Below are 20,830 nucleotides of genomic sequence, written 5' to 3' on the forward strand. Positions count from 1 at the left end.
CAGGTTGGCGCGGCCCAACTACGCAGGCGTGGGCTGGCGCGGCACCCATTTGGCACCATGAAAGGAGGCTGGAGCGGCGTGAATCTCTCCAGCGCCGTGCTGGCCCTCTATGGGGGCCAGAATCGGTCGTACCCGGGCCCGGTTCGTGCCGTCGTGAAATGCGACGGCGTTCACCACGGCGCAAACAATTGGGGTCCATATTGGAGAATCGCCCCCCTTATGTTTTAATAAGATAATCTTACATACTTCTAAACACTAATGGGTATCGGCCCAATCTGCTCAACCTTTCCCCACAAAATAACCCCTTCATCCCAGAAATCAGTTGGGTCCAGTGATCTGGACTTCTTCTGACGCATTTAGCTCCTTTCCTAAATAAGGACACTAAAACTATACACAGTGCTCCAGACGTGGTCTCAGCAATGCCCTGTAAAATTACAACAAAACTTCCCTACCTTTATATTCCATTTCTCTTGCAAGAAATACCCACATTACATTTGCCTTTGTAACAACTTGATGCACCTGCGTACCAACCTTTCGTATTTATGTTCCAGGACACCCAGATCACTCTGTACTGTAAGAGTCCTAGAACTTATTTCAATTAAAGTAATATATTGCTTTTTTATTCTTGCTGCCAAAGTGGACAAGTTCACATTTTCCCACATTGTACTCCATCTGTCAATTTATTGCCCACTCACTTAACCTATCTAAATCCCTCTACAGACTCTGATTGCCATAGAATCCCCCCAGTGCAGAAGTCTGCACCCATCAGGTCTGCACCGACCCTTCGAAAGACCACCCTACCTAGACCCAATCCGCGGCCCGATTCCTGCAACCACATCCTAAGGGGCAATTTCAGCGTGGTCAATTTTTGCGCTATGGGAGGAAACCCACGCAGACATGGGGAGAATGTGCAAACTCCACACGGACAGTCACCCGAGGTTGGGATCAAACCTAGGTCCCTGGCACTGTGAGGCAGCAGCGCTAACCACTGTGCCACCATGCTGCCCCTTGTCTTCTTGACTATTTTCCTTTTGATCTATTTTTTGCATCATTAGCATACCTTTAGCTCTTTCATCCAAGTCATTGATACAGTTTGTAAATAGTTGAGGCCACAGGACTGATCCCTATGGTACTCCACCAGTAACAGCTTGCCAACCTGACAGTGACCCATTTATCTGCGCTCTCTTTTTATGTTAGTCAACCAGTCCTCTATCCATGCTAATATGTTACCTCTTTTGGAATCCAAGATGGCACTGGAGCATGGCGACTCTCTGTGAGCTCTCCCACCCAGGCCCTTTTCTTTTATCTCTTATCAATGTACTTTGTCGATTATTCTTTTGTCTACTATGTATGTATTGTGTACGCTCCCTTGGCCTCAGAAAAATACATTTCGCTGTACTTCGATACATGGGACAATAAACCAATCAATCAATCAAGAAATCAACCTTACATCTCAAGTTCTTATTTTAAGTAATCTTTGAAGTGACACCTTGTTGAATGTATTTTGGAAATCCAAGTACACCACATTTACAAGTTCCCCTTTATCCACATTGCTGTTACTTCCTTATAGGATTCTAATCAATTAGGCAAACACAATTTCCCTTTATGATCCTTGGCCAGACCCCAGGACATGGGGGGCGGGGGGGGGGGGGGGGGCGGGGGGGGGGGGGGGGCAGATCCAGTTAAAATCCAATAACATTTCATTTAAAGTAGATAAAGGTTGAAATTCAAGGCACCTGCTTTCAGAATAAAGCCAAGGTTCCACGGGATTTAAACAAACAAAAACAAAATGTACTATACTAGTTCAGAAAGATGAAACAATTTACAATATATATCTTATACACTAGCATTCAGGGCAAGTATGAGGTACATATGAATTAACAGATGAACTGTGGTCGAACACATCACATTACAGGGTAAACAACAGAAGCAACCAATACAGAGTCCATGGATTTCTCATTAACCCACCCAGATGTTAGTAAACACCAAGTCAAACAATCTCCCTGAAACTCTGTCTCACGAGGGAGTCCCAACTTCACCTTCAAAGAATCTCCTTGGGGGGGGGGGGGGTGCGGTATGTGGTACAGTGGTTAGCACTGGGACTGCGGCGCTGAGGACCCGGGTTCGAATCCCAGCCTGGGTCACTGTCTGTGTGGAGTTTGCAGGTTCTCCCCGTGTCTGCGTGGATCTCACCCCCACAACCCAAAGATGGGCAGGTTAGGTGGATTGGCCACGCTAAATTGCCCCTTAATTGGAAAAGAAATAATTGGGTACTCTAAATTTGAAAAAAAAATAATCTCCTTGGCATTCCCTTCAAAAGCTGCTCCCATTCAGATCGCTTTAAACAAAACCTCACTGGATTTCACTCTCGCTTTCTGAGATTCCTTCTCCATGGGTTCCTGAGTACATTCAAATACTATCTTACAAGCACACTTTCAGATCCAGTGACCCACTGTATGGAATGGGTCTACCATTTGAAGCTCTCTCGATAATTCAGAGTCCATGTCCTCACTTCCTAACTTACTTAACAGGACCTATTCCTGTCCCCATGCCTGTGATACTTCTGGCTGGCAGACCGCATCAAAGTGGCTGCTTGAAGAAAAGTTATTCAGTGACCCTTGAACTGATCTGGTAGCACTCCCAGAGGGTCCCATCCTTGTTACTAGGCAGGAATCATTGTAAAAGCCTTGGAACGTCGTGTACCTTCAGACTGCTAATTTAGCACCCAGGGACAGAGTGAATTGAATTCATACCTTACACAAAACCATGTTGATTCTATCTGAATGCATTATAATTTTCTAAGTGTCCTGCTATTACCTCCTTAATAATGGATTCGAGAATTTTCCCAACGACAGATGTCAGGCTAACTGGCCTGTAGTTTCCTGTTTTTTGTCTCCCTCATTTCCTGAATAGAGGAGTTGCAATAGAGATTTTCCAATTCACTTGAACACTTGGACCTTGCCAGAAACTAGGTAATTCTGGAAGGTCACATTGCATCTACTATCTCTACTGCCACTTTTTTAAAGATGCTATTTTCCCCAGTACATTTTCCTGAGTGATTGTGATTGTTTTAAGTTCCTCCCTCTCTTTTTATTCTTGATTTTCACGTTTTCTTGGTGTTGTTTTGTGTCTTCTACAGTGAAGACACTCGCAAAACACCCATTCAATGTTGCTGCCGTAGCCTTGTTTCCCATTTATAATCCTCCAGGGAATTTCAGGGTAACCAGGTAAAGCTGAAAACGGTTTATTGGTTATGTAAAACTGCAAACCGTTATTTCAATTAACTTCCTTTGGCTACCAAAATCCCAGACACAGCAGCGAACATTTATCTTCCATCATTACAGTGACTGACTGGCAGAAACCAGAGGAAATTGTTATGATCTCAGTTGATCTCAGCTATAACTGGATGGGAAGATCCCTGAATGGAACCCTGACTCAAAATACTTTAAAACCAAATGTGGAGGAACAGTGTCAGGGGACCGCAAATTAATTTTAACAACAAGAAAAGAAATATTAATTAAGTGTGAAAAGTTGGATTATTATTCAATACTCCTTTACTCTCCCCCCCCCTTATTTTAACAAATACACACAGGTTTTATGATTAACATGGATTACAAAGTACATCTTAATCTACAATGGTCTCATTACCACAAAGTCCCTTTTAAGATCACAAGGTGAGTGTGGGCAAACACACTCTCCACTTTGAACCCAAAGTGAATGTTAGTGAATGTCTCCTCAGAATCCCCCAGATGATTGTCACATGACAGTTTGCAAACTCCAATCCCAAATCATATTTTAAAATCTTTTCTCACAATTATGTGTTCCCTTAGCGGTTTTCATTCTGAAATCCAGACCAGGTTTTCCACATAGCACTTTTAGAAAAGCTTCCATTCCAATTTCAACAGTGAATCCAGTCCAAGTTTTTAAACCAATCCCTTTAGAATGTCTTTGTCTTGATGGCTGTGCAAACTGTTTGTAATTTCTTTAACTCTCAATTCCTGGACTGCATTAAAATGACATCAAAAGTTCCATTTACCTTTGAAATCTGCTATCCTACTTTACATCTAATTACTGCAATAGACTCTTTAACTCAGAACACTTTGTTTACTCTTTCTTGATTTCTTCTGAAAAATACCATGGTCTCTGTTCTCTTAACGTCAGTCATCTTAAGAAATTCTTCCCATCCCAATTCCCTGGTTATCTGGATTGCACCTTGTTCCTTGGGAAGCTTGCATCTTTGCAACTCCCTTGTCCTGTCCAGCTTCTCCTGGCAGAGTTGAGAGCTGTTCATTCCCCAGTGTCCTGTCTCAATTGCAATCAAATTAGCTAAACTAAAATGTAAAAGTTTCTCTACCTTACAAGGCCCCAAATTGCTATGCAACCAGTGCTAGTTATTTACTTTTCACGCCGGAGCCCTCTCTAAGCACAATGGATTCACAGTTGTTATTGAAATCAATCCCCAACTGTAGGTTTTACCCTTCCAGACACAGACACATTAAATTAAACCCACTTAAAATGATACCTTGGGCGGGATTCTCCCAGCCCTGGGCCGAGCCGGAGAATCACCGCGACCGGGCCACGCCGCCCCGACGTCTGCGGAAAATCAACGCCATTGGCGCTGGCGTGGTTGGCGCAGCGCCAGTTGCGGGCCACTCTACATGGCACCCCCCCCGCGCGATTCTCCGGCCCGGATAGGCTGAGCGGCCGTAAGAAAAAAAACGAGTCCCGCCGGCGCCATTCTAACTTGCTCTGAGCCGGCGAGGCTTCGGCGTTGAAGGGTTGGGTGGCGGCCTGTGGGGAGGGGGCCCACCGATCAGCGGGCTGGCCTCTCTGGGTGGGGGCCTCCTTTCCTATGCGCCGGCCCCTGTAGCCCTGCGCTATGTTGTGTTGGGGCCAGCGCATTGAAGGAGGCCACTGTGCATGCGCGCGTTGGCACCGGCGCCACTGCGCATGCGCGGATCCCGCGGCGCACAGTTCGCACCGGGACCGGCAGCTGGAGCGGCGCAAACTGCTCAGGCGCTGTGTTGGCCCCCTGTCGGGGCCAGAATTACTCCTGGCAGCAGCCCGTTCACGCCGTCGTAGAACACAATGGCGTTTACGTTGGCGTGGACACTCTGCCGCGGGATGGGAGAATCCCGCCCCTTATTTCTAATGTTTACCAATTCAAATATAAATCCCTTAAAACTACCTTTGTTTTCCAAACCAATTTCCTACCTGCACGTTGCCATGCCTTGACCATGTATTGACTGTTCATTCATCATCACTTTGTTCCTTATTTAAAAGCACTGCGCAAACACCTTCACCATACAGAGCGTGACAGGTCAATAACTTCCTCCACTGTCTTCTCAGGGAATCTCATGTTGGGCAATAAATGCCACCATGGCCATATCCCAAGATTGGCAAAGTAATGTATTTTTGCTGTTTTAATGCATTCGTAGGGCATGATCAATTATGGGGCCACATCACCAATGTGGATACTCTTACATGTGTTTTTTGATGGATTGGGAAAAGGTTGTGTGGAGGTACATCAAAAAAGCTGGAATATACTTGGAGTCCAGGTAGAATGGCTCAGTTAACCTGTCAGCAATCACCATTCATTCTGAGAGGGTTAACGTTTCAGTGTAAACAGTGGATAAAGGAAAACCATGCGAGCGCTTCAGACTTTTCCTGCACATACCACAAACAGACTTAAAAAATGTTAATACTGGATTCATTATGTATTAGAAAGAAATCATTCTGGCTGTCGGCAATCTCAGATGAACATTTCAATTTCTAGAACAGACCTCCATAGAAATGAGTAGGAAACATTTCAGATTTTGGAAACCATATCACGTAACTTTCCAAATAGTGCACCCATCGATCCCCATCTTCAACATTCCGCAGCCATGGTTGTCGATTCCATGGTGACAATAGCATAAGGGCAAGGAGGAGACTGAATAGGGTATTCAGTGAAGAACGTTTTCTCCCAAAGGGTCGTTGGTGTGTGAATTCTCTTCCCCAGAAAGTTGTGGACGCTAGGTCGTTGGATTTACTCAAGGTTGAGTTCGACAAGGGAGTAAAAGATTATTGGGGGGGGGTGGGGGACAGGGGAAGATAGAGAAGTGAAGCTGAGGCCTCAACCAGATCAGCCATGATCTTATTGAATGGTGGAGCACGTTCGATGGGCCAAGTGGCCTACTCCTATGTTCCTACATTGTTGGTGCTGTTTTCCTATTTAAAAAAAATTAATTTATAGTACCCAATTCATTTTTTCCAATTAAAGGGCAATTTAGCGAGGCCAGTCAACCTACGCTGCACATCTTTTGGGTTGTGGGGCGAAACCCACGCAAACATGGGGAGAATGTGCCGACTCCACACGGACAGTGACCCAAGGTTGGGATCGAACCTGGGACCTCGGTGCCGTGAGGCAGCAGTGCTAACCATGCTGCCCCATTGTTAGTGCTATTAACATGTGATGCCAAATTATATCAAGTACAGAACTGTCACCATCCAAATAGCACTTTGACCTATAAAAACGATATTTTCACAACAAGACTCTTCACCCTTCTCATCTCAACCCATGTGAGGACCATGAAGTACTCTGAAATTATCACATACCAAAGAAATCCAGATCAAATCTCTCACAGTCATCTTACTCTTACAGTTCAATGCTGCCGAAAAACTTAGCCAGCTTTTCCCTTACTCAATGTCAACGACTTGTATTGATATACCAGCTCTAAGAGTGTAAAATATCCCAAGGAGCTTTACATGAGGGTTATTGGACAAAATGTGGCACCAAGTTGCCACATCGAGATATTAGGATAGTTGAACAAGATAGGTTTTAAGGAGTAGAGAGAGGGAGAGAAGCGGGGAGCTTTTGGGAAGGAACTGCAAATCCCTGGACCTTGGCAGCTGAAGCCATTGATGGTGGGATGAAGAAAATCAGAAATGTGGAAGAGGATAGAATTGGAGAAACGCAGAGAACATGGAAGGCTGTAGGACTAGACAAGGCTATGATATAGGGAGGGAGTGAAGTCATGGATTGACCTGGGAGGGTGGTAGAGGCGGGTTGCCTCACATCCTTTAAAACGTATCTGGATGAGCACTTGGCATGTCTTAACATTTGAGGCTATGTACCAAGTGCTGGCAAATGGGATTAGGATTGGCAGATCAGGTGCCTTTCATGCAGCGGTGAAGGCTCGATGGGCTGAAGGGACTTTTCTCCACTGTATTCTTCTTTGATTCTGTGATTTAAAAACAATGACGAAAATTTTTTAAATTGAGCCCTTGTTTGACTAGGAGCTAAAGTTGGTCAGCTGCATTGTAACTGCTTTGTAAGACTCTCCTGGTAGAATAAGAAGCATCTCAGATATCTCGTACTGCTCTTCGGTCTCCTGAGTGGACAATTTTTACCATCTCTGCTCTGGCATGACTCCGTGCAAGAATCTTAGGCAAATCTAAAACAACCGGGGAACAAGCAACTTGCATATTCCATTTGTGAAAGGGAATGGAATCTTGGATAATCAACATCAAGACTTCCCCACTGCGTCTCCCATGTTCTTAAGTCATATAAAATACATTTACCCACAAAACCCACTGAAAAGTTGATATTATCTGCAAGCTGTCTGCTCCCTCTGTGCCCATCTAAACCAATCAACTTGAAATTGATATATTTCTTGAACACTTTTCAAAAATAAATTTGGAGTACCAAATTCATTTTTTTTCCCAATTAAGGGGCAATTTAACGTGGCCAATCCACCTGCGCTGCACATCTTTTTGTGGGGGTGAAACCCACGCAAACACGGGGAGAATGTGCAAACTCCATACGGACAGTGACTCAGGGCCGGGATTCGAACCCGGGTCCTTGGCGCCGTGAGGCAGCAGGGCTAACCCACTACGCCACCGTGCTGCCCCTTATTTCTTGAACACTTGACATAAAAACTGAACACACCAATTCAGGCCAAAGGATCAACATGTCCTCCTGAGCTCTTCAAGTGGAGTGCAGGGTGTCAATATGGACAAGATGGTTTAAAATCTCCCAAGTACCGATTTTCAGATATTTGATATGATCTCTACAGAGTCCATGCAAAAAGAGAAAACTCGCCAGGGGATCAAACTTACCAACATGACACTTAGAAACTCAGGACGGTTAGATACGGTCAACATGACCTTCAGGTGTTGGTAGTATGACTGACCATCATTGTCATTTGGATTTAAAACATAGAACTAATGGATACTGTAGCAATGCATTTTTGCAGGATAAAATATGTACACATTTGTTAAGACTCTCAACATAGTAGATGATGTTAAACACTGGGGTATAGAGAAGAAAGAAATGCTTGCTTTGTAATAATGCCTTTCATGACCACCAGACATCATAATGCACTTTACAACTAATACTTGGTGGGGTTATGGGGATAGGGAGGGGCCTAGATAGGGTGCTCTTTTAGTGGGTTAGTATAGACCCCAAATGGCCTCCTTCTGCAATGTAGGGATTCTATGATTAATAGCTGAAATAGCACCCTTGTTTCAAAGTAAACCTCTGGAAAATAGCTTTCTGAGAAACCCATCCTACAGAGGAATAAAATACAAAAGCAAGCAAGTTAGGTGAAATCAATATAAATCAAAAGTTAGTGGTGCATGGTAGCGCAGTGGTTAGCACTGCTGCCTCACGGCGCTGAGGACCTGGGTTTGATCCTGGCCCTGGATCACTGTCCGTATGCAGTTTGCACATTCTCCCCATGTCTGCGTGGGTCTCACCCTCACAATCCAAAGATGTGCAGGGTTGGTGGACTGGCCCCTTAATTGGAAAAAAATAATTGGGTACTCTAAATTAAAAAAAATAAAATAAACCACAAGTTAGTTCTGAGCTGGAATATCGTGTCCATCACAGTTAAGGAAAGAACATAGAGGCCATGGAGAGGATGAAGCGGAGATTTAACAGAACAGAATCAGTTATGGGGTTATGCTCAACGACGAGAGAATCTGGGGATTGTTCTCCATGGAGCAGGAAAAGTTAGAGAGATTATACAGGGGTGTTCAGAATCAGGTGAGGTTTTGATAGAGAAATAAGGAGAAACTGCTTTCAATGGCAGGAGAGTTAGTGACCAGAGGACACAGATCAAAGGTAATTGGTAAAAGAAGCTGACATGAAACGGGGAGAATTGTTTTTAATGCAGCGAGTTCCAGTGATCTGGATTGCGTTGCCTGAAAGGGCAGAGAAAGCAGATTCAACAGGGACGTACAAAAGGAAATTGGATAAATACTTGAAAGGGAAAAAAATCGCAAGGCTATAGGGAACGAGAATTTTTAATTGTAAATTTGTTCATCCGATTTGAGCGTTGCTAGGCCAAAATCTATTGTCCATCCATAATTGCCCACGTGAAGGTGGTGGTGGTGGTGAGCTGCCTTCTTGTACCTCGCGGTCCATGTGGTGTAGGTACACCCACAGTGCTGTTAGCGAAGGAGTTATTGGATTTTGATGCAGCAACAGTGAAGGAACTGCGAGATATTTCCTAATTAGTTGGGATTGTACTTTCAATGGGCTGGGAAGACACAATAGAAAGAATGATATGTACTGTGATATGTTTTTATGTGGGGCTTTTATTGTGAATGCAATGTGCAGTTTGTAAGTGGTTTGGGATGAATAGGAGCTTTGTGATTGCTCCTGAAGTAGTTGCCACAACCAAAATAAAAAGCAATTTTAAAATTGTGGCCACATTTCCTCCAAGTTGACTGAGTGTTGTAACCTTTGATGGTTTCTGCCTATTTTTCATCCTGGATCTCAATAATATGTCTTGACTCCTGCTTTAATTATGGGATGTCACAGGCTCCATACAAATTTCCACAGACAACCCCTAAATATGAGTGCTTTTAAAATGAACTGTTTTGCAAGTTGGTGGGGCTAACATCTCGCCAATTTAAAGCTCCCCACAGCTCAGAAATTCATGAAGTGCCGGAGGCCATTCGGCTGATCACTTCTGAATGACCTAGCGCGAGTTCTAAAGTTCGGTTCCCACGTTCTGGGCTCACCAGAGGAGACAGTTTCTATCTGCCTCCCAACTCCTTCAGTCATCTTAAACGCCTCCGTCAGATCACCCCTCAATACTCTACATTCCAAGGGAGTACAAATCCAGTCTATGCAATGTATCCAAATAATGTAACCCTTTTAGCTCCGGCTAAAATAACAAGTGCATTTGCTTATTCAGCATCAGCTGAGCACAGGCATGTCCACCCATGTCACCAGACAGATACTCTGAAAGCAGTACACATAACTTGCGATGAAAATTGTAATAAAAGCATTCTCATCAAATCCATTCACTTACACATCCCCACAAGCAAATCCTTATTAGAAATACCAGGACGTTCATAAATAAAATAAAAGCTGGTCAGAAAAGTGTCAATCTTGTGTCTCACAGAGGCCCGAGGGAGGGAAGCAGAGCTCTGGGCATCACTGTCTGTGAATTCACTTACCATTCTCCTGGCTGTTGTTTAAATGAGCACATTGCAACCCCCACCAATGCTTAGACCCGGACAAAACTCTGAACTCTTTCAAAAGTTAGGAACTCAACTCAGAGGTGTGAGTGGTTGAAGGTTTTTTATAACACTTTTAAACCTCTGTTCAGTAAAACCCTGCGATATTTGAGGCACTTTCAGTTTTTAATAAGTGGCATTTTGTTGTTGTTATTGTTTGGGAAATTAAAGCTTCCCCTGATTGAAACTGCCATTATTTTCAGATCAGAGTGAAAAAAATAATGAGGCAATTCTCTCTCTCTCTCTACCACCCCCCCACCCACCCACTCCAAACTCCCCTTCACACACACAGTCCAGCTCATCGATTCGGCCAGCGACCGTTTCCCCCCAGCGGGGGCACACACTCACCTGATCCGCGCTGGGAGCTCTGAGAGGCGGCGGAGGGTTCCGGTGGAGCCGCGGAGAGAGGCGGAGAGCGACAGCAACTTTCCACGGGCAGCCTTGTGGCAGAGGTAAGATAATAAGAATATATTTTTTAAAAATCTATATAGTAAGGAAAAACTGGCCACGAATGTTTGCTTTAACTTCCTTCAACGAATTTTAAAAAAATGATATACACATACACACACAAATAGCTCGGTGATATCCACTAGATGGTAAGCTCTGAAAGTCCAAGGAATGATTGGGCTGAGGATATAGACAATAACTCAAATACACTGTGAATGCGCAGAAGATATAAAACTCCTCTCTCTCTCTCTCTCTCCTGCCAGTAGCACTCAAATAAATCTGCGGGAGGGGTTCTTGTCTTTTGGAGTAGGAGGGGGAGGAATGTGGGGGCAGGTTTTTAATACATTGCCCCGGCCATGGGGTAAGTAAACCACTCCCTCTTGGAATGCTCAAAGGGTCATGGATCAGAGGACGTTCAGATGAATGTAGCATTGAAAAGCCACTCGAGGAAAGTTAGACACTGTCTAGGGTTCCTTTCAGAGAGCCAACAGTACCGAGGAGCTGGCCGCAGAGAGGAAACTTACTGGCACGAGTTAATCTGGAATTGCAAAGCAGATATTAAAAAGAAAATAGATACATTTTCTGTACCGCCTTATTTGTCAAGGGAATTCCTTCGAGAACTGCAGTTCTGTCATTTACTGCAAAGTTGGGAAAAGTAACAAACTTCTTTTGTTGTACAATTAAAATTTAACATCTACATTTCATTGCAGAATTAACTGTGTAAACTCATCTTCCCACATATATACAGTATATATTTGAAGTTTGTTGTGTTCTCAGGGAGATGGATAGTGGATTCAGCAAAGGCCCTGACAATATTCCGTCAATACTACTGAAGACATCCGCTCCAGAAGTAATTGTGCCCTTGACCACGCTGTTCCAGTACAGCTCCAACTCTGGCATTTAAATGGACAACGCGGAAAATTCCTAGCTCGATCCGATCCACAAAAAGCAGGGCAAATCCAATCTGGCTATTTACCGCTCCATCAGTTAACTACTCTCAAGTTATCAAAATAATGGGATGGAAGGTGCTAACTGCTCTGTAGCAGCATTTACACAGCAATATATTGTCACAAGTAGGCTTCAATGAAGTTACTGTGAAAAGCCCCTAGTTCACACATTCCAGCGCCTGTTCACGTACATAGAGGAAGAATTCAGAATTCTCACAGCTGGTATGGGAATTGAACCCGAGCTGTTAGCCTTGTTCTGCATTAACAATGCCAGCAGTCTAGCCCACTGAGCTAAACTAGCCCTAACATGCACTAACATGCTCAGAGATGTTCAGTTTATGTTTTACCAGGGCCTCTCGGCTCTTGACCTCGTTACAGCCTTAGCTCAAACATGGACAAAAGAGCTGAATGCCAGAGATGAGGTGAGAGTGTCTGCTCTTGATATCAAGGCTTCATTTGATTGAGTATGGCATCAAGGAGCCCTAGCTAAACTGGAGTCAGTGGGAGTCAGGGGGAAAACTCTCCGCTGGTTGGTGTCATACCTGTGAAGGAAGATAATTGTGGTGGTTGGAGGTCAATCATCTCAGTCCCAGGACATTGCTAAGGAGTTCCTGAATCCTGTGATTGAATTAAAAATGAATATTTTTCTATTTTCATAAATTTGATATCGAAAATATTCTGATGATTTGTTATTCTCTTGCCCAATTCCCAATGCTAACAAAGTAAATGTTTTTTTTCTGTAATATAAGTTGACGTGATGAGAGGTGGAATCAAATGTAGAAGGAGAACAAATTCTAATTAAGCTCCAGAACACGCACTGGGTGTGAAAATCCCCAAAGCTCCATGTGTTACTGATGGCGTAAATAAAACAGGAATAGTGTTCTTCCAGTTTAGGATTTTGTGCGGATGTTTAGGGGGTTGGATAGGGTGGACAGTGAGAGCCTCCTCCCGCGGATGGATATGGCTGGCACGAGGGGACATAACTTTAAACTGAGGGGTAATAGATATAGGACAGAGGTCAGAGGTAGGTTCTTTACGCAAAGAGTAGTGAGGCCGTGGAATGCCCTACCTGTTACAGTAGTGAACTCGCCAACATTGAGGGCATTTAAAAGTTTATTGGATAAACATATGGATGATAATGGCATAGTGTAGGTTAGATGGCTTTTGTTTCGGTGCAACATCGTGGGCCGAAGGGCCTGTACTGCGCTGTATTGTTCTATGTTCTATGTTCTATGTTTCTCCGCTGTGTTAACGCTATTCCCAGCAGATAGCAATTCTTTCTTCAAGGGCCCTGGAAGAAGCCAATCCAGCCAGCAGCACTAGTCCAGAATTTGTAACCCAACCCCCCACCCCCCCCCATAGATATTCCATCAGTTTAAAACAGACAGTCGCTCCTCTTGGAGAGTGGACTTTAAGCTGGAATCTTTTCCCCAGGATGGTGCATACTGGAATAAAAAAATGTAGCTTAGACTTTTGTATGATCCTCTAATGTTGTAATGAAATGTTGGGTGGAATTTTCCTGAAATTCTGCAAAGGAAGATGGCGGATGGGAAAGGCGGCATTTAGCCCGCCAACGCCAATTGCAGGTTTTCATGCTATATTCAACGGCACTTGGGCAAAAAGATTTTGGGTCCCAGGATTCATGCCGGCTCTCACCGAGTGGTGGCAATCTCTTCTTCGCCCAGCCTGCCATCACCTCAGCACATCAATGATGCCTTTAAAGGTTGTCCCAGTGTTCACTAGCCACTCCTCCTTCTGGCCTGAAGTCATCCCCTTCACCCCCCCCCCCCTCCCCTCCCCCCCACAGTCTACCCCTGTAGCCCTGAGTCATTCTTCCTCAACCAGGAGGCCTCTGCCCCTTCCCCGAGGTGCTTGCTCCTTCCCCCAAGGCCTTTGCCCCCTTTCCCAAGGCCTTTGCCCACTTCCCCCGAGACCTTTTGCTCCCCAGAGAAACAGGAGCGGAAAATACCGGTTGTTATCTTTCAGATGCTGACTGACCTGTGTGTTTTTCTGATTTTGATCTGTTTTGATTGGGAATGTATAAGCCATCAGAGGCAGCCTAGTACTTATGGTAGGAGCTGACAGCTGAAGAGGTTACAAGTTCAAGTTCACACCATAGCCTGTAATGATGTTTAGTTCAGTAACTGGTAGTCTGGAAACAGAAACTGTGCACGAGAGCTGCCAATTTGTTGGAAGAATCCAACTGGTTCATTAATGGGAAGAAGCTGGCTGCCTCATGCTGGATTACACGGGACTCCAGGAACACACTACATTGTTGACCCTTAATACCTTCAGCACAAAGCGGGATGAGCATTAAATACTGCTTACCAATGTTATCCTCATTCCAAATGTAGTGCAAAGGTGTTTAGCAGAGTAAGAGTTACTGTGGGACTGGCGAACAGTACAGCCCTCGATATGATGTAGAGTCATGCGCTAGTTGACTGTAGAGTGGAGTCTGATAGTAACCAGCACCTATGCTTGACAGTACCTTGCATGTCTACACAGTTACGGGTTAACAATAAACAGTTCACGTTTAAGCATACCAGCCTCCAGATGTTTCAGGGAAACACCAAACAAACTTGGCAACACCAAGAATGAACAACGATACAGACAACCGGATTTGTAATTCCCCAGATAGATCTTTGCATCTATCCCATCAAATTATTTTGTCATTTTCAGTTCCTTGATTGGACTACCCCAGCCAATTAAACTAAGGAAAGATAAACAAAGTTTAGGTGGTCTTAATCGTTCAAGCCCAGATGTTGTTCTGCTGAACCTGCACTTTGTGCTGCTTGACATTCTTAGCTAGTTGATTTTTCAAGCTGTACTCCCGGGTATTTTTTAAACCGTGATTCCCTGGTCAGCTTCCCGCGCATTTTAGATGCGTGTTCCTCATTGTCACGTTTTCTTTTGTTGGATTCCATCCCCCACCATCCCATTTTCCCTCCTTCCTGATGTCGTTTTACTTCAAAACCTTGCTCACCACAGATGTTTCCACCGACCCAAATTCCCAATATTCCATTCCGCAATTCCCACTCTCACTCCTCAAATTCCACCACCTCACTCTCCATATTCCTGCTTCCCAATATCCTGGAAGTGCCAGGACCCCAAAGATTCTCAGCACTAGTCTTCCTGATGCTCACGCCCCCAGTAACTCCTTACTCTCCCAAACCACAATCAGTCCGACACCTTTCCCAAATCCTGTTAAGCCAAGAGTCCAGCTCCTGCAAACCATGTTAGTTCATCTGGAGGGACCAATATTACAACAGTTGAACTTCCTTGTGTCAGAGCACATCCTTGGACATCTTGTGACAATGCCATCGGAGGTCAACTAATTTGGAAACTTGCATTTATATATCTTTCATGATCTTGATATGTTCAACAACTAAGAGAGCTCTTTTGAAGCTGCTGTATTTTGGGAAATGTGGTGGCTAATTTGTGCCCTACAAACAACAATGTGACAAATGACCATATAGTTTGTTTTAGGTGTTGATTGAAGAGTAAATATTGGCTTGAACCTCCCCTGCTCTTCTTCAAGCAGTGTCATGAGATCTTTGACAATCCACCTGAGAGAACTGACAGGACCTCAACATCTCACCTAAAGGATGGCGCCTCTGGCAATGAAGTCCTGCCTCAGTAATGCATTAGGAGTGTCAGACTAGATCTTGCGATCAAGTCTCTGGAGCAGGGCTTGAACTGACCCTGAAGCAATAACGCAATCACTGAGTGGCAACTGAACATCAGGTTACCCGCTCTGCTCTCACACACACATACTATTAGCTCTTTGATTCCAAATCTCCCGGTGCAATTCTGTTTTTCTGATGTTGGAGACACATCTCCCCACTGCGTTCCTCCAGGTGGGTCAATGGGGATGTTTGGCTGCAGTGACATGAGGTCAGGACCGTCACTGTGATTTGGAATCCTTAAGTGTAGATCTGGAAACCTAAAGGTTCCCGCTTCTGAGCTTGCCACTCTGTGATTTTCCACTCGCTCCCTTTAATGGGTGTGAAATTCTGGCTTGGCAAACACAGAGGCAGAAGTAAATCCTGGCCATAAAATATGAATTGATGGTTTGTAAAGTGCCTGAAGGTGAAATGGTCTTTCACCATTTAAATTAGTTCTTAAGACGGTTCGATAGATTAAATCTGCATCAATTCACTTGAGGTATTGGGCTGGCACTGATATTTGTTAAATAAACAAAGCATTTTGAAACAGTAAATCCATTGTAAATCCAATTTGGAATGAAGGTATTTTACATTCTCATATATACTTCTATCATCATGATATGTCAGGAAGAAAATATATGAATGATAAAACATTGCTTGGTAGTGATACATGAAGCACTGAATACATTCGGGGTGCTGATAGGAGATTAAATTGAATAAATATTATTTTATTGGTATTACTGTCTGAGTGAGAATTAGAATGCCAACTGAGGTTTGTCTACATTAGGAATCCTACAAGCACAGGAGATCATTCAGCCCATTCAGCCTGTGTCAGCTTTTGGAAAGAGTGGTCCAAATAGTCTCACTCCCCTTTGCTCTTTCCCCATTGCCCAGCAATCTTCTCCCATTTGTGTCTTTGTCCAATTCCATTTTGAAAGCTACAATTGAATCCACTGCCATTAATTATAATAACGCGCTGTGTAAAAAATAAACTTATTAACATTTCACCTCGGTTCCATTGCCAAGTCCCTAATGTCCCTTGGGTTACTGCCCCTCCAGCGGGTGGACACAGGTTTATTCTATTATTCATGATGTTCGCCAGCAGAATCCCAGGGCAACTGACACCAACTTAAATCGTGTAACGTCTTTAATGTGGGAAAAATGTTGCAAGGTGATTTGCAGAGATGCAGAAGGTTTAAATGGATTCTGTGCCAATGGAAGAAATATCGAGCAGGGAGAGGATATTGGTCCATGGCTCAGCTCGGAGTTGAATAGGTCACCAAGTTTGCGATTTAATGGCATGAGGAGGGATGACCTCGTAGGCCATTGGGCAGGGTTTACGCTCAGACCAAAATGATGACTTTGCTTTCTCCTACGCCCACGTGGAGGAAGTAGAATAAGAAGTCTTACAACACCAGGTTAAAGTCCAACAGGTTCATTTGGAATCACTAGCTTTCGGAGCGTAGCTCCTTCGTCAGGTGAGTGAAGAGGTAAGTTACACAAACACAGCATGTATAGACAAAGCCAATGATGCAAGACAATGATTTGATTGCGAGTCTTTGCAGGTAATTAAGTCTCTACAGGTCCAGCCGTGCAACTGGAGAGAGGGAGAATCACAGGTTAAAGAGGTGTGAATTGTCTCAAGCCAGGACAGTTGGTAGGATTTTGCAAGCTCAGGCCAGATGGTGGGGAGTTAAATGTAGTGAGACATGAATCTGGTCGAGGCTGTACTCATGCGTGCGGACTTGGCTATCAATTTCTACTTGGCGATTCTGCATTGTCATGCATCCTGAAGGCTGCCTTGGAGAACGCTTACCTGAAGATCAGAGGGTGAATGCCCTTGACTGCTGAAGTGTTCGCCAACTGGAAGGGAACATTCCTGCCTGGTGATTGTTGCGTTCATCTGTTGTTGCAGTGTCTGCATGGTCTCGCCGATGTACTACACCTCGAGTATGAAAAGTGATCTCTGACATCATGGGAAAAAAATGCAGCCTTGGCCATATCATCCAAATGCGAGTCTTTGCAGGTAATTAAGTCTTTACAGGTCCAGACGGTGAGACTGGAGAGAGGGATAACCACAGGTTAAAGAGGTGTGAATTGTCTCAAGCCAGGGCAGTTGTTGAGCAAACAAATAAAAGATGACATTATGATTATGGGCCTGAAGGTAAAGAATGAGAGGGTGGCGAGAGGGTCGAGAGAGGGTGGAGAGGGTCAACCATCAGAACCTAGGAAAATCTAAGATGCATCAAATATTTTTATTCATGGGAAACTTTGATGAAAAGTGCAGATTATCAGAAAAGTGAAAGATAGAATTAGAAATAACAGCATCAGTGACAGCAAGTTTATGTATTTCAGATTCCGTGGATTGAAGGAAGGGAATGAGGTTAATTGGCTAGCGAATTCGACATCCTGGGTTGCATCATTTGATAATATGCATTGTGAAATTTCACAGCTTTGAGATCCTTGAAAATAGTGGTTACATTAGGGAATTGGTTGTATGATCTTAATTCCAACACAGTGGGTATAGAGGGAGAAGGATGAGTTTGCACAGTGGAGGTAAAAAGGATCTAAGCAGGTTCAGAGAATAATAACACCGCATTTGGGTATCGCTGAAAAAAAAGGGACATGCCGTTGAAGATTATCACCTTGCCACCATCCGGATAGATTCAAGAATACCAAATTTCAAAGGGAGCAACATTTTATACTGGATGAGGAAAAGGTGCTGATTGGTTGGTAAGTCGACTCTGATTGGTTGAAGTATTGCCATCCATGGAGAATGCAATAAGGAACCATTGTCCCTCAAGCCTTTTAAAAATTATTTCACGGGACATGGGTAGCATTTTTATTTCCTCTCCCTGATTCCCCTTGAGAAGGTGGTGGTGAGCTGCCTCTGACCTGCTCTTGCAGCCACAATATTTACATGGCTGGACACGTTCAGTTTCTGGTCAATGGTAACCTCCAGTGTGTTGATAGTGGGAGATTCAACAATGGTAACGCCATTGAATGTCAAAGAGCAATGGTTAGATTGTCCCTTGTTGGAGATGGTCATTGCCTGGCACTTGTGTGGCATGGAAGTTCCTTGCTTCTTGTCAATGCAAGCTTGAATGTTGTCCTGGTCTAGCCGAATGTGGGCACAAAATGCCTCAATATCTGAGGCATTGCGAATAGTGCTTAACATTGTGTAATAATCAGCAAACATCCCCACTTCTGGTCTTATGATGGAGGAAAGGTCATTGATGAAGGAGCTGAAGATGGTTGGGCCCAGGAGACTATTGAATTAGTTTAATTCAAAAACGGTGCAATGCCTGGAAATGTTCCCTTGGCCTGCGGAGGGCAGGTCCCTGCATTCGAATATATGTAGCTTCTAGCCAGCGTAAAGGAGCCACATTGCGAGTCTGACTGGGTGCCTTAAATTGGTTGTCCGTGTAATTCTACAGCATCTTCAATGTAGGAATTACTCTAAATGGCTTTGCAGGGGTGTAATCACACACCAAAAAAAAAACCATGGAACCAAAGAAGGAGGATACGTGGAAGAGTGACTAAAAGCTGGGTGAAAGTATTGAAGTTTAAAGCAGGACCTTAAAGGAGCGGAGAGAGGGAGGGAGGTTTACGGAGGGAATTGCAGATGTTACAGCACAGGCAGCTAAGGGTACAGGTGCCAATGGTGGGACAAAGGGAATTTGGGGGTGTTGAGAGGCCAGAACTGAATGAACACAGTGTTCTCAGAAAGTTGTAGGTCCATCATAGTATTAACAAAATAGCGACTAGAACGATTGGTACAGACTGTGAGTAGTACATTCATGCATATAGTGTCAGCATTCAGCTGAGACATTTGAGACTATCTTCTGATCAGTCCTTCAGAGCCCACCACTGAAGTCGAGAGTCACCGTCTCCGATTGGGATCGTAAAACAGACTAAATCATCTGAAACCCCAAATACAGTTTATTTCAGGAGTGACTCACTGTGATAACACTGCTGCAATTTTGATGTTTGGGACGCAGTATAAATAATTCTTAAACAGTTTCAAATAATCAGGCGCCCACTGTACAGACATAAAACCCACACTTACTGGGTTTCTGTCCTTTGGTATTGAAGCAGTCAACATGAACCTTGTCTAAGTTATTAATTTCAGCCTGTATTTTAATGTCATGTTTATATAGGGTCTGTCTTCATATTCATTTAGTGACTCACTGCAATGTGCTGCTCCCCCCCCCCCCCACCCACTCCGCCAGCACCCACTCACCCCCCCCTCCCATCTGATAGATGCCTTACAGATGATGAAAGTTCAAAGTTCAGATGTTGGGTTGCGAGCTCAGCCAGCAACCAAGGTCAATGATGCTAATGCAGTTTGACTCAGCTCAGCTTTGGATAGTGTGTGCAATAATTAGCCATTGCTGATTACGTTTTTTTCCCCCCAATGCAATCCATTCCCATCTGTTATCTCTGATCATTCCGAATCAATATATATTTCCACTCCTCAGCTCTTCCCTTCCAATCGTTGTTCATTTCCTTGCCTAATTGTCGCCCCATCCCCCCATTGCTGTCCAGTCTCAATCCCGACGTCTATCCATTGAGTCCTGCACTGTCAGAGGTGCCAACTCCAAATGATGCATTGAACTGAGGCCCTGTCTCCCTCTCAGCCCGTCATAAAAGAACGAGTGGCATTATTCCAAAGAAGACAGGTGAGTTCCCCCTAGTGCCCTGTGTAATATTTACCCCTCAACCACACAGTTTACCGTCTCTCTATCAAGCTGCTATGTGTGAGCTTGCTGTGGGCAAATTGGCTGCCCATTTTCTACATTACACCCGTGACTACACTTAAAAAGTATGTCTTTGACTGTAAAAACTGTGGGACATCCTGTGGTCACAAAGGCACCATATAAACACAAGTCTTTCTTTTTCAATGTTTGTGTGGAGTAAATAACATTTTAGATGGTAGTGGAATAAACTCAGCTTTGTCCAGTGTCGTCTACATCCAGAACTGTAACCAATCACTGTTTGCCGATGTACCATTTGTCAATGTACGCTGTCGAGTATTCTTTTCTTGTCTACTATGTACGTACTGTGTCCCGTTCCCTTGGCCGCAGAAAAATACTTTTCACTGTATTTCGGTACATGTGACAATAAATCAAATCAATCAGTCAAACAATCAATCAAATCAGTAACAAGTCATGATCCATTCCCACTGCTGGTGTGTACCCCATTCCAATTGCTATCCTTTCCCAATCATCTTCAGTTCCCATTCCCCATATCTGTCCA

At 44.1% G+C, this 20,830-nt stretch overlaps 2 protein-coding genes across 4 annotated transcripts in view; one reads left to right on the forward strand and one right to left on the reverse strand.

Moving 5' to 3' along the window:
- matn4 (matrilin 4) overlaps positions 1–11,261 on the reverse strand; it is a 92,615-nt gene extending 81,354 nt beyond the window's left edge. Inside the window, exons 1-2 of one of the 3 annotated variants that reach the window (XM_072515275.1) lie at positions 11,076–11,261; positions 10,861–10,952 (exon numbers count right to left, since the gene is read on the reverse strand). The gene's annotated coding sequence lies outside the window, so the exon portion shown is untranslated. Of the gene's footprint in view, positions 1–10,860; positions 10,953–11,071 lie in introns of all 3 variants that reach the window. The other 2 variants (XM_072515272.1, XM_072515273.1) reach the window with 2 other exon arrangements.
- The window catches only part of rbpjl (recombination signal binding protein for immunoglobulin kappa J region-like), an 80,575-nt gene that overhangs the window by 6,451 nt on the left and 53,294 nt on the right, over positions 1–20,830 (forward strand). Inside the window, exon 2 of the mRNA XM_072515276.1 lies at positions 10,805–10,964. Within this exon, the coding sequence (XP_072371377.1) occupies positions 10,805–10,964 (160 nt within the window). The remainder of the gene's footprint in view (positions 1–10,804; positions 10,965–20,830) is intronic.

The sequence above is a fragment of the Scyliorhinus torazame genome, chromosome 8 (genome assembly GCF_047496885.1).
Source record: "Scyliorhinus torazame isolate Kashiwa2021f chromosome 8, sScyTor2.1, whole genome shotgun sequence".
Lineage (NCBI taxonomy): Eukaryota > Metazoa > Chordata > Chondrichthyes > Carcharhiniformes > Scyliorhinidae > Scyliorhinus > Scyliorhinus torazame.